Below are 14,808 nucleotides of genomic sequence, written 5' to 3'. Positions count from 1 at the left end.
ACCATACTTAGCACAGTTGTTGGAAGCCATACCAAAACACGTCGTGCAAAATTGCAGCCAAAACGGATGAAAATTGGGCGATCTATTGGCTCAAGAAGTCAAAATCCAAGATCGGTTGATATGACAGCTATACCAGATTATGAACCGATTTTAATCATATTTGGCAGAGTTGTTGGAAGCGCAAACTTTCAGTCAAATCGGACGAGAATTTCGCCCTCTAGAAGCTCAAGAAGTCAAGACCCAAGATCGGTTTATATAGCAGCTAAATCAAAACATGAACCGATTTGAAACATACTTGGCGCAGTTGTTGGAACTGCAACCAAAACACCACGTGCAAAATTTCAGTCAAGTAGGAATTGCGCCCTCTAGAGGCTCAAGAAGTCAAGATCCTATATCGGTTTATATGGCAGCTATATCAAAACATGGACCAATTTGGCTTATTTACAATCCTAACCAACCTACACTGATAAGAAGCATATATACAAAATTTGAAGCGGCTAGCTTTACTTCTTCGAAAGTTAGCCTGTTTTCGACAGAAAGACGGACGGACGGACGGACAGACGGACGGACGGACGGACGGACGGACGGACAGACGGACGGACGGACAGACGGACGGACGGACAGACGGACGGACGGACAGACGGACGGACGGACGGACAGACAGACGGACGGAAGGATGGACGGACAGACGGACATGGCTAGATCGACTTAAAATGACATGACGATCAAAAAATAAATTGGGTTGCCCAAAAAGTAATTGCGGATTTTTTAAAAGAAAGTAAATGCATTTTTAATAAAACTTAGAATGAACTTTAATCAAATATACTTTTTTACACTTTTTTTAAAGCAAGCTTAAAGTAACAGTTGATAACTGACAGAAGAAAGAATGCAATTACAGAGACACAAGCTGTGAAAAAATTTGTCAACGCCGACTATATGAAAAATCCGCAATTACTTTTTGGGCAACCCAATACACTTTATGGGGTCTCAGACGCATATTTCGAGGTGCTACAAACATAATAACGAAATTAGTATACCTCCATCCTATCGTGGAAGGTATATAAATTTTGTATTACCACTGGGCTTAGCGTTATTGCCCCCATGGACCAAAATTTTGTCACAATTTGCTACAACTGTAGTGTGATAATTAACACCATCACTTGATAATACATTGTAATGCGAAATGTTATACTCAACTGCTTTCCGCTCCAAATAAATGGCTAATCCATGAGAATACAAGTCACTTAAAACCGCGTTTAAATAAATACCCCATAGGTGTTAACTAAATATCTTTGATAACCTTCTAATTGTTTGCAACAAATGCTTCTCTTGCGCCCCTACACTGCCAAACCTCACAGTGAATGTTGCTTTCATGTAGTAGAATTTGTGACGACATGCTAAAACGAGACGGATTTCTCTGATTACACCGACAAAGTGATGTAATTGAATACATTTGTTTACAACTGGTGCGCGTATTTAATTTCTTAAACGATTATGCTTGCGCCAAATGAAGAACGCAGATGATAACAATGCCATGAGCTCCTGAGGAGAGTAACAAGCTATACTTAATGTAATTACATATCAACTACACATTACCGTACAACTACTGTATGTACCGATGGATCATTGCAGCACTTTGGCTCACCACACTCTAGAATTGTCTGCTAGCATACAAAGCTAAATATTTGCCAAACATCAACAGAGGGCCAGCTGCAAAGAAAAACCGTCGTCAAAAACGATAGCGAGAACAGACGCCATAGCCTCTAGGCCAGGCCACAGTCGCCTTAATGGTTGCCTACATTGTTGGTCGCCGCAGTCATTGCCATCACAACATCATCATCTGATGTATGTTTATTCATAATATGACCTAATTTGATATTAATTGTGTAATTAAATGCTACCAAAAGCATTACATCTGAACATGAAATGGAAATGTACGCACACAAACACACCCCGCACCATGCTGTAATACAATGAACGACAAGACAAGAACAAATTATGTTTTCCTCGTGGTATTATTACTTATGCGAGTCATTTCCTTGCAAGCGCAAGTTTCAAAGATAATGTGTGTCCGCACTCGCTATCGGACAGTTGTTTTGTTGTTTTTTTTTTTGTTGAATAACAAACAGCAAACAGTAAGGGGGACGTTCTATGCGTTATCAACAAACAGAAACTAATCGAACTGTTTAAATATTTATGTGTTGCGCAAACAAGAAGTTGCGCATGCGCATTTTATGACATGAGACAGGGCTGGGAATTACATAATAAAGACGAATAAGGCACGTTATTGAGATAAGAAGAGATATGAATAGGGTAAAATGTGCGCCTTTTCAGGACCCTAAAACGGGGGGTCCGCTAAAACGGTGATGGCTATCTTACATATAAAGTTCGTTTGTCGGTTCGAACGCGTTCAGCGTTATAGGCTTCAGGGCGGTGTCCCCACCCTAAAAAGATATTAGAGAGTTAAAGAAAGCGCAGTGGAGTGGGCCCGGTTCGGCTAGTGATATTTGGGTTGCCCAAAAAGTAATTGCGGATTTTTTAAAAGAAAGTAAATGCATTTTTAATAAAACTTAGAATGAACTTTAATCAAATATATAATTGCCATTTTGTTCGATAACCTTTTGCCATCTTCCTGGCAAATTTAGTATTCCACGCTCATAGAACTTCTGGCCTTTATCTGCAAAAAAACTGAACCAAGTGCGATTTTATAGCCTCATCATTGCCGAAAGTTTTACCATTTAAGGAGTTCTGCAAAGATCGAAATAAATGGTAGTCTGATGATGCAAGGTCAGGGCTATATGGTGGATGCATCAAAAGTTCCCAGCTAAGCTCACTCAGTTTTTGGCGAGTGACCAAAGATGTGTGCGGTCTAGCGTTGTCTTGGTGGAATTGACCAATTCTGGTCGCTTCTCCTTGATGGCTGTATTCAATTTGTCCAATTGTTGACAGTAAACATCCGAATTTATCGTTTGGTTCCTTGCAAGCAGCTCAAAATATACCACACCCTTTCAATCCCACCAAACAGACAGCATAACCTTCTTTTGGTGGATATCAGCCTTTGAAGTGGTTTGAGCTGGTTCACCATGCTTGGACCATGATCGTTTTCGACTAACGTTGTTGTAAACAATCCATTTTTCATCTCCAGTTATGATTCGTTTTAAAAACGGATCGAATTCATTGCGTTTAAGGTGCATATCACAAGCGTTGATTCGGTTTGTTAAATGAATTTCTTTCAATACATGTGGTACCCATATTAAAATTGATGCCAAACAAAAAAATGTAAACAAAATTTCGCGCACTTTTTTTCTAAAGCAAGCTAAAAGTAACAGCTGATAACTGACAGAAGAAAGAATGCAATTACAGAGTCACAAGCCGTTGAAAAAATTTGTCAACGCCGACTATATTACTACTATTGTATATTACCGACAATTACTTTTTGGGCAACCCAATATATCTATGAGCCTCCTATTGTACTTTCAGTACAGTTTCATGTCCAAGAATAAGGCACGTTACTGAGATATGATGAGATATGAATAGGGTAAAATATGCGCCTTTTCAGGACCCTAAAACAAGGGGCCCGCTAAAACGGTGATGGCTATCTTACATATAAAGTTTGTTTGTCGGTTTGTCCCGTATAGACTGAAAAACGGCTGAACCGATTACTTTGAAATGTTCACAGATTGTGTAGGTAGGTCTGCAAGGAAACATAGGATATATAATTTTTTGATATCGAGAGGGGGGCGGACCCTCCCCCTTACTACAAAAGTACTACCCAAAAATCAAAGTGGACCAATCGGGACAATATGGGATTCAAATGAAAGGTATTTAAGAGTAGAGTACGAATCTTATAAAAAAAGTTGGGTCCAAGTACCTGGGGGGCCGCCCCAGCCCCAAAACCCCTTAAAATAGGTCTGTTTGACGATCACGGCAATATGGGACTCAAATGACAGGTATTCGGGAGAAGATAGCGAACATGGTCAGGTAGTAGGAATAGGCTTTATAATTTACTAGCTGAACCGGGCCCGCTCCGCTGCCTTTACTTTATATGGAAAAAAAAATATTTTTTAAATATTTATTTTCGACAATTAAAGAGCTTTTAGTGAAATACCATGCTACGAAAATAGTATTTGTATGTATATCGCTTGGCTAGCAGTTAAGCAATTTAAATACCTTTATATGAATCCCTTTACTGATTTATGAATTTGATCAAAGGGTTTAGGGTTATTTGAGATTGGATGTTAGATGTACTCCATACTTAAAAGACTTTATTTGAGCCCGACATTCTCATTATGGGAGTAAGAGGATTAAGGGAGTGATGTGGACCCCTAGAAACATGGTCCCGTAAGTGGTTATGAATTTCGTGATCTGCTCCCAAATATGGTACCTTTGATCTGAGTTCCATATTGCCTTGAATAGCAAATATCTATGTCCGACTTACGGGGGTTTTCGTGGTGAGTCGATCCCCAGACACTTGGGCCGGAAAAAAATCCGCATGGTGCTTTTCTCTCAAACACCATTTATTTTATTTTATTTTACCATTTTTATACCCTCCACCATAGGATGCGGGTATACTAATTTCGTCATTCTGTTTGTAACTACTCAAAATATTTGTCTGAGACCCCATAAAGTATATATATTCTTGATCGTCGCGAAATTTTATGTCGATCTAGCCATGTCCGTCCGTCCGTCTGTCCGTCCGTCCGTCTGTCCGTCCGTCCGTCTGTCTGTCGAAAGCACGCTAACTTCCGAAGGAGTAGAGCTAGCCGCTTGAAATTTTGCACAAATACTTTTTATTAGTGTAGGTCGGTTGGTATTGTAAATGGGCCATATCGGTCCATGTTTTGATATAGCTGCCATATAAACCGATCTTGGGTCTTGACTTCTTGAACCTCTAGAAGGCGCAAATCTTATCCGATTGGAATGAAATTTCGCACGACGTATTTTGTTATGATATCCAACAACTGTGCCAAGTATGGTTCACATCGGTCCATAACCTGATATAGCTGCCATATAAACCGATCTTGGGTGTTGACTTCTTGAGCCCCTAGAAGGCGCAAATCTTATCCGATTGGAATGAAATTTTGCACGACGTATTTTGTTATGAAATCCAACAATTGTGCCAGGTATGGTTCAAATCGGTTCATAATCTGGTATAGCTGTCATATAAACCGATCTGGAGTCTTGACTTCTTGAGCCTCTAGAGGGCGCAATTATCGTCCGATTTAACTAAACTATCGTCCGATTTAACTTTTGCACGTAGTGTTTTGGTATTACTTTCAACAACTGTGCTAAGTATGGTTCAAATCGGTTCATAATCTGGTATAGCTGTCATATAAACCGATCTTGGATCTTGACTTCTTGAGCCAATTGAGGGCGCAATTCTCATCCGATTTGGCTGAAATTTTGTACAAAGGCTTCTCTCATGACCTTCAACATACGTGTCTTGTATGGTCTGAATCGATCAATAGCTTGATACAGCTCCCATATAAACCTAACTCCCGATTTAGCTTCTTGAGCCCCTACAAGGCGCAATTCTTATCCGAATGAACTGAAATATTACACAATGACTTCTAAAGTGTCAATCAGCATTCATTTATGGTCCGAATCGGACTATAACTTGATATAGCTCCAATAGGATAACAGTTCTTATTCGATATTCTATGTTTGTCTATAAAGAGATATCGCGCATAGAACTCGACAAATGCGATCAATGGTGGAGAGTATACAAGATTCGGCCCGGCCGAACTTAGCACGCTCTTACTTGTTAAATACCATTTTATTTGGTAAGAGGGAAGTTTATGGGATGAGTTGGTCCCCAGACACTTAGCCCAGAAAAAAAATCCGCATCGTGCTCTTCTCTCAAATACCATTTATTTTAATCCCATATTGCCATTGGTTAGAGGGAAGTTTATGGGATCAGGCGTACCCCAATCATTTTGCCCCGAAATTGCTTATCATATATATTTTCTAATCTCAAATACCTTTCATTGGGTGGGTAAATTTGTCCTCCTGGGGAAGGGGCGGTGCACCAAATACATTGTCCCACATTTGGATATCAGATGCGTATTCTACTCCCAAATACCTTTACTTGAGCCCCATATTACGATGGTCAGTAAATATTTGCTGTTTTTGGCATGTTTTTGGAAGGAGTAGACCCCCAGAAAATTTATTCCAAAAATGGGTATCAATTTCGTGCTCTATTGCCCAATACTTTTCATTGGAGCTGCACATTGACCTGGTCGGTAAATATGTCCGATTTAGGTATGTTTTGGGGAGTGGGGTTGTCCCCCAAACACTTAGCCCTAAAAATAAATAAACATCGTGCTCTGCTCTTAATATCATTAATTTGAACTCCATATTGCCAATGGACTCAAAGTTGGATATAAAATACGTTTTCTAATCTCAAATTGTTATTGCAAAATTCAGCAAATATGTCCGCTTTGTGGAGAGCTCTACACTCTTTAAGACCCAAATTGCCATGGTCAGCAAATACGTCCTATTTGGAGGTTGTTATGGGGGTGGGACGTCGACAGTTGGTCCTGAATGTTGACATCAGATTCGTGGTCTACTCCAGAATACCTCTCATTTGCTACCCATATTTGCATAGTCTGCAAACATGTCCGGTTTGGGGGGTGTTCTGGGGGATGGAGCGGTCATTCAGTGACTTTCTTCGAAAATATATATCAGCTTCGTATTCTACTTTAAAGTATCTTTTATTGGAGCCCTACATTGCAATGGTCAGAAAAAATTTCCTATTTGGGCGGTGTTATGGGGTGGGTTGGCCCCATAGAAACCTTTTCCCAAATGTTGATATCGGATTCGTGGAGTACCTCCAAAGACCTTTCATTTGAGCCCCATATTGCCATGCTCGTAAATTTGTGCTCTTTGGGGGGTGTTTTTGGGGATGGGCGAACCACAAAACACTTGGTTCCACATTTGCATGTCATATTCGTATACTACATTAAAATACCTTCTATTTGAGCCCCATGTTGCCATGGTCAGTAAATAAGTCCCCTTTGGGAGATGTTTTTGGGGAGTGGCGGCCCCCAACACTTGGTCGGACATTTTGATATCAGATTCGTATTCTACTCGCAAATACCTCTCATTTGAGTCCCATATTGCCATGGTCGGTAAATTTGTCCAATTTAGGGGTTTTTTGGGGGTTGGGGTGGTCCCCCAAACGCTTAGTCCGACAATTGGATATCAGATACATTTTCTTATTCTAAATACCTTTCATTTGAGTCCCATATTGTCATGATTGGTCTATATATATATAGTAAGTTTTGGGGATGGGGCGGCCCCCCTAGGTACCCCATCCGAAATTTGGATACCAAATGTTTGATTTTAGGTTACTATAAGAGAGCATAAAAATTTTTATTAAATTGCACCACCCGTTTCCGAGATCTGGGGTTTGTGAAAATTAGGGTAAGGGGGAGGGCCCGCCCCCCCTTCAAACATCAAAAAATTTAGTACCCTATTTTCACCACGGGATCATTAAAATTTCAAGAAAATCGGTTCAGCCGTTTTTGAGTCTATAAGGAACACACAAACAAACAAACCTACAAACAAACACAAATTGATTTTTTTATATAAGAAGATTGATAAAGAAAAGCGGCGGACCCTCCACCCCAAAAACATCAGCCAAAATCAAAAGTGGACCGATAAGAACAATATGGGTATCTAATATATGGGACTCGGTTTGTTTGTTCCGTATAGACTGAAAAACGGCAGAATAAATTTTCTCGAAATGTTCGCATATTGTGTAGGTTGGTCTGGAAGGAAACATAGGCTATATCATTTTTCGGTATCGGAAGGGGGCGGACCCTCCATCGTTTCCCCAAAAACACCACCCAAAATCAAAAGTGTACCGAGTGTGTAAGGACAATATGGGTATCAAATGAAAAGTATGCGGGACTACATAACGAATCTGGCATACAAATACATTGACGAAGTATAGGGGGTCACCCCACCTCCAGAAAAACGCCCAAAATGGGCACATTAGCCAATCACTGATATATGGGACTCGGTTTGTTTGTTCCCTATAGACTGAATGAGGGCAGAACCGATTTTCTTGAAATTTTCGCGTATTGTGTAGGTTGGTCTGGACGGTAACATAGGCTATATAATTTTTTGATATCAGAAGGGGGACGGACCCTCCCCCTTGTGCCAAAAACACAAACCAAAATCAAAAGTGGACCGATCGGGACAATATGGGTATCAAATGAAAGGTATTGGAGAGCAAAATCGAATATGATATCAAAATTTGAGTCTAAGTACCCATCAGACCGCCCCGACCACAAAACTCCCCCAAAAGACACATTGGACGTTCATTTCAATATGGGTTTCAATTGAAAGGTATTCGGGAGTAGATTTCGAATCTGGCATACAAAATCAGATCGAAGTATTGTATATGGGGTCACGCCACCCCTCAAAAACGCCGTTAGACCCATTTATGACTATATAACACATGGCTGAACCGATTTTCTTAAAGTTTTTATAGATTGTGTACTTTTGTCTGGAGGGAAACATAGGCTATATAATTTTGAGACATCGGGTGGAGGCGGACCCTCGACCTTACCCCAAAAACGCCACCAATATCCGAAAGTGGTCTGATGGGCACAAAAAGGGATTTGGAGACCAAAAAACTAATATGATATTAAAATTGGGGTCCAAGTGCCCAGTGGGCCCCCCAACTCTAAAACTTCTCTTAACAGTTATATTCGAAGTTCAAGTCAATATGGGATTCAAATGAAAAGTATAAGGCAGTAGATTACAAATATGGCATACGGCATTAGGTCCAAGTAATGGGAGGTCGACCACCCCCAAATAGGCATATTAGCCGACCATGGCTATATGGGACTCAAATGAAAGATATTTGAGAGTAGATTACGAATATGACATTAAAATTTGCATTCAAGTCAAGGTGGCGCTTTTCCTTCTAAAGATACATCAAATGGATTACTTGACCCATTGTGACAATATGGGACTCAAATGAAAGGTATTTGAAAATAGAAAACGAATTTAATATCCAATTTTGGATCCAAGTATTTTGGGATACGTCCTAAAGCACCCTCTAAACTGAACTTCATTTCCGTTGGGAATAAAGAACGAATTTGATATGGTATAAAATTTGGGTCCAAGTACCCAGCGGGACTCAAATGAAAAACATTAGGCAGTAGATTACAAATATGGCATAAAACATTAGGTCGGGAGGGTGGGAGGTCGCCCACAACAAAATACCCCCAAATGGGCATATTAGCCGACCATGGCTATATGGGACTCAAATTAAAGGTATTAAGGAGTAGATTACTAATGTGACATTAAAATTTGCATTCAAGCCAAGGTGGCGCTCTTCCTTTAAAAGATACGTCAAATGGGATATTTGACCGATTATAGCAATATGGGACTGAAATAAAAGGTATTTGAGAATAGAAAATGAATATCCAATTTTGAAGCCAAGCCCCCTAAACTGAACTTCATTTCCGTTGGGAATAAAGAACGAATTTGATATATATTGTCAGTGCAAAGTGCCCGTGGCCACCCCAGCACCAAAACACCCTCCAAACGGTTCATATTTACCGGCCATGGCAATATGGGGCTCAAATTAAAGGGATTTGAAAGTGAAGTACGAATTTGATATCCATATTTGAATCGAAATGACAGAGGTGCCATTCCTCCCCTAATGAGAACATTGCCCTAAGGAAGAACATTACCACCAGGAACCTAGATGGGGCCATCTTCTCACACATCAATGAGAACTTTCCGATTCAAGTTTAAACTGAATAAAGAGGGAAATTTTTTATAGCCGAGTTCGAACGCCGTCCCGCAGTGCGACACCTCTTTAGGGAAAATTTTTTAAATGACCATGCATGGCATTGTACCTCGCAAATGTCGCCAACATTAAGAGGGGATAACCACCGCTTTGTCCGATGTTCTTGGCATGATTCGAACGCATTTAGCGTTATAGGCTTCAGGGCGGTGTCCCCACCCAAAAAAGATATTAGAGAGTTAAGTTAAAGAAGGCGCAGTGGAGCGGGCCCGGTTCGGCTAGTGATATATATCTATGAGCCTCCTAATTTTAGTACAATTTCATGTCCAAGATCCCCACCTGATTGACTGTGTCCGATATAAAGATCGTTCTATCCAAGAAGCGATTGTCCTCAGATCGGCTTCTTTCTATCTATCTTTGAAAAGAAAAAAAACTTTGATCAACTTTTCTTCTGAAATGAAAATCCAGCAAAATATCCGAAGAATATTTAATACCTACGATATTTGTCAAGTGTATTCTTGCAAGCTTATCAAATATTATAAACAATACGCTCTCTCTCACTTACTCTCTCTCTTACACAACAAATGGGTATAAACCGGCTACCAGCTGATATTGTTTTTATGTTGCCATTATCAATTGCCTCCGTTTCAGTACAGAATGATAGCAGCGAAATGAACTTGAAAACTAAGTGTAAAAATGTGTCTGAGGACAGATTTGTTCCACTTTTTTTTTTTGATTTGCTTGTGGTTGACTCTCAGATGATAACCCTTACTGACAAAAAGAAAGATCGCACTGCGTTGGAAATGTTGGAAACATAAGAAAATAATCTGCTCTTTAGTTGCGAAATAGCTTTGAAAGCGTATGGTAAACGGAAAGAAGACAAAACCAAAAACAAAAAAAAACTCCTCGAAAAATGTTTCCAAGTAGTTGGAAACTTTCCACAGCAGTGCTGGTGTGGTGTATTGCCTTGGTTCTTGGCAAAACTTCAAACCCCTTTGGGGAAGTTAGTCGTGGATATTTAAAAAATTTAGTGCGTCTGGCCAAGTCTGCGGAAATTCGCAACTACATGAATGAATCGCAGGATCCCTGTGAGGATTTCTATGAGTTTTCCTGTGGCAATTATTATCGCCTCAATCCGCCCAACTCATATCCTTACATAAATAATGCCTTTGAAACCATTTCGAGTGCCTTGGGTCGCAAGATTTTGGCTGTGCTCGAGGAGAAAACCACCACTGACACCTTGGCCGACATGAAGGTGAAAAATTTCTACGAGTCCTGCATGAACTTGGATGTGGTGGAGAATATCTATGCCGATAAGCTGAAGGAAATCGTGGCGGAATTTGGCCAAATGCCTGTACTCGAGGGTGAGTCGTGGAATGCCAGTGATTTCGAATGGATGCCCACTGTGGCGAAAATCGCCTACAAATACAACATACGCTTGATAGTGGGCACCGAAATAGAAGCTGATCCGCTGGACAATCAAAAGAACAGCTTGCGCCTAAGATTACAGCCGACATCGCTGCGCAAAAAATCCCTCTATGTAGATGAGGAGAATGAAATCTATCGCGACATGCGTGTGGCGAGTATGACTCAATTTATGCACACCCTCTTGGATTTGGACATCGAGTTGGCCAAGAAGACGGCTCAGGAGATTTTCGATTTTGAAACTCGTTTGGCGGTGGAGTTCATCAAGGGCAATGAGGATGAAATTTCCTCCAACTTGACGGTTACCACGCTGGATGAAATGCATGACAAGTATTATCCCTCCTTGGATTTCAAGGAGTTTTTCAATATCTCCCTGGGCACGGTGCCCCAAGGTCACATCTATGGACTCAGTGGCCATGAGATCAATCGCCTCATCGATGTGGTGAATTACGAAAGGAGGCGTTTAGTGGCCAACTATGTGTTTTACTACTTGCTGGAGCACTTTATGCTCATCCAGCCCTCTACCCACTATGAACATGAGCTGAAGTGTCTGAAGCGCACCCAAAGGCATTTTGCCAACATATTGGACAACATGGTCTATCGCAAGTACAACAGCCATCAAATGGAGCATGATGTGGAAATGATGTGGAAGGCCATTAAGATCACCTTTCAGAAATCTTTGGGCTTAATGAGATTTTATTGGATGAGCAATCACACGCGCAGCCGAGCCTTGCATAAATTGAGAAATATTCGTTTGCAATTGAATGCCCATCAGGAGAGGGATTTCACCCAAGAGCTGGAGGATTTAGTGGTCAACAAACACGACTATGTGGAAAATGTCAAGGCCATTTTAATTCTAAACTCCAAAGAGGTCAGGGCCCGGTTAACACAGCCTCCCCGCAATCATGATGAGCGTGACTTTTCATTCACCCCTGCCTTTGTTTTGCATGAAAATCTCATAAAAGTTCCCGTGTCCATACTACAACCCTATTACCTATGGTCCGATTTCTATCCTCATGCCTTGAAATTTGCCACCTTGGGATTTTTGATATCCCATGAACTCATCCATGGGTTTGATGAGGAGGGGCGCATGTTTGACCATGCCGGCAACTATGATGACTGGTGGGATGAGGAGGCCGGAAAGAATTTCAAAACCCTCATTGATTGTTTCAGGCAGCAATATCAGGACTATGTATACAATGATCGCCATTTGAAGCCCTCAGCCTCCCAGTCCGAGAATATAGCCGATAATGGTGGAGTACGTTTGGCCTATGAGGCCTATCGCAATTGGTATGATGTTATACAAGCCCAACAGAATATGGCCTGGGAGGTATTGCCACGTCTCAACTACACCAACAATCAGCTGTTTTTCATAGCCTATGCTCAACTATGGTGCAGTTCTACGCATCCTGTTTTGCGTAATTTTGTCACCTCCAGTGATGAACATGTCCCCGACAAGTTTCGTGTTATAGGGCCATTGTCAAATCTTTTGGAATTTTCATTGGCCTTTCAGTGTCCCGTGAAGGCGGCGATGAATCCACAGGAGAAGTGCACGATTTATTAGAGTTTAATGATGTAGAGGTATAAAAAATCTTTTCGAAATAAATAAGTTTTTCGAAAGAAAAACTATTCGTGAGAAAGTTTTGCTTATACATTTTTTTTTTTATTTTTTTAAGATTCTACAGCCTTAATAAAAATGTATGGCAAAGTAGAACTCATTAGTCCACAACTGGAGGGAAATGACACTAAATGGGCCCTTTGGGCCGGGCCTGGCTACCCAAAAAGGTTTCTGCTAAGCAAAAACAATGGTGTTCAAAACCAAAATAAAAAGTATTGACTTAAAATGTTCGGGGTGGCAACACTGGTTGAAAACAATGTTTGTACGTAAAAGTGAAAAGTGTTCTGTATACTCCGCCATTTTATTACTGAAAAGCGGAGTTTAGTCGAGGGTTTCATTTCGAAAGCAGGAAAACCCTACCACACGAAGGCGAAAGATTTTCGTCCTATTAGTCTGTCATCCTTTAAGCTGAAGACTCGTGAGAGGTTGACAGAAACATATCTTAGGGAAAAGATCCCTGGAGATCGGCTGTCGCGGGAGCACCATGCATATAGTAGAGGCAAATCTACTGAAACAGCCCTTCACGACCTAGTCGGCTACATAGAGGGTTCTCTCGCTGTCAAGGAATATACAATGGTAGCATTTCATGACATTGAAGGTGCTTTCAATAATGTAAAACCGACGTCAATCATGAAGGAGTTGAAGTTTCTAGGCATCAACTCTACCGTAAGAAAGTTTATTAATAACTTACTTACTAAAAGATGCATTACGGCAGGCGTGGGATCTGTGGATCCCAAAAAAAAGGGTTAGCAGAGGAACTCCTCAAGGAGGTGTACTGTCTCCTCTACTTTGGAATATAGCCATTGACAATAACAACTCCTCAAGGAGGTGTTCTGTCTCCTCCACTTTGGAATATAGCCATTGACAATAAATTATTGTCTCTGAAAGAAAAAGGCGTAAAAGTGGTCGCGTATGCTGATGACATGGCAATTGCGGTTAGGGGAATGTTTCCCAGCACTCTATGAGATATACTTCAGGAAGCTCTACAAAGTGGGCTACCGAATGTGGTCTAGGAATAAATCCGTGCAAGACAGAAATAGGTCTTTTCAGCAGGAGATACAAGTTGCCTACAATGGAAACTGTCGCCTTGGGTGGAGAGAATGTTCCATTTACAGAAAGCGCAAAATACCTGGGTGTTTTGCCAGACAGGAAATTGAACTTCAAATCCAACATTTTGAAAAGGGCAAGGAAGGCCACTCTTGCCCTATACACCTGCAAGAAAGTCATTGGCAAAAGTTGGGGATTTAGACCGCGAGTCATGCATTGGGTATACACTGCAGTTGTCAAACCTATTATGCTATATGGTGTTGTGGTATGGTGGACGGCGCTTCAAAAATCCACCTACTGCTCAGTACTTAACCGGATCCAAGGGATGACTTGTTTGTGCATCACAGCCGCACTGAGGATGACACCATCTGATGCACTGAATTTAATGCCACATCTTATGCCTCTGGACATTGGACTGTCTCCTTGGGTGAAGAGAATGTTCCATTGACAGTAAGCGCAAAATACCTGGGTGTTTTGCCAGACAGGAAATTGAACTTCAAATCCAACATTTTGAAAAGGGCAAGGAAGGCCACTCTTGCCCCATACACCTGCAAGAGCGCCATTGGCAAAAGTTGGGAATTTAGACCGCGTGTCATGCATTGGGTATATGCTGCAGTTGTCAGACCTTTTATGCTATATGGTGTAGTGGTCTGGTGGACGGCGCTTCAAAAATCCACCTACTTCTCAATACTTAACCGGATCCAATGGATGGCTTGTTTGTGCGTCACAGCCGCACTGAGGATGACACCATCTGATGCACTGAATTTAATGCCACATCTTATGCCTCTGGACATTGTGGCTACCCTAATTGCAGCGACCACTGCCGCGAGGTTAAGGAAGCTTTCTCATTGGTCATGTGGCGACTACGGACACTGTGTTATCCTTGACACAATATCCGATGTTCCAGGCAGTGTGGATTACACCCTACCTGAGCCGCTTTTTGATAAAA

The 14,808-nt window shown here is 41.2% G+C and overlaps 2 protein-coding genes across 2 annotated transcripts in view; one reads left to right on the top strand and one right to left on the bottom strand.

Moving 5' to 3' along the window:
- Positions 1 to 14,808, bottom strand: part of LOC106084864 (uncharacterized) — a 776,497-nt gene that overhangs the window by 718,034 nt on the left and 43,655 nt on the right. The window lies entirely within an intron of this gene.
- On the top strand, positions 10,672 to 12,783 carry LOC106084953 (neprilysin-4-like). Its single transcript, XM_013248940.2, has one exon. The coding sequence runs from the start codon at positions 10,683 to 10,685 to the stop codon at positions 12,756 to 12,758; it is 2,076 nt and encodes a 691-aa protein (XP_013104394.1). The 5' UTR covers positions 10,672 to 10,682; the 3' UTR covers positions 12,759 to 12,783.

The sequence above is a fragment of the Stomoxys calcitrans genome, chromosome 2 (genome assembly GCF_963082655.1).
Source record: "Stomoxys calcitrans chromosome 2, idStoCalc2.1, whole genome shotgun sequence".
In the NCBI taxonomy this organism is placed as follows: domain Eukaryota; kingdom Metazoa; phylum Arthropoda; class Insecta; order Diptera; family Muscidae; genus Stomoxys; species Stomoxys calcitrans.
The sequence above is the reverse complement of the archived record's forward strand: the minus strand, read 5'-3'. Positions and strand labels throughout refer to the sequence as shown.

Coding starts and splice junctions, on each gene's coding strand:
- LOC106084953 (XM_013248940.2), top strand. CDS start 10,683: ATGTTTCCAAGTAGTTGGAAACTTTCCACAGCAGTGCTGGTGTGGTGT.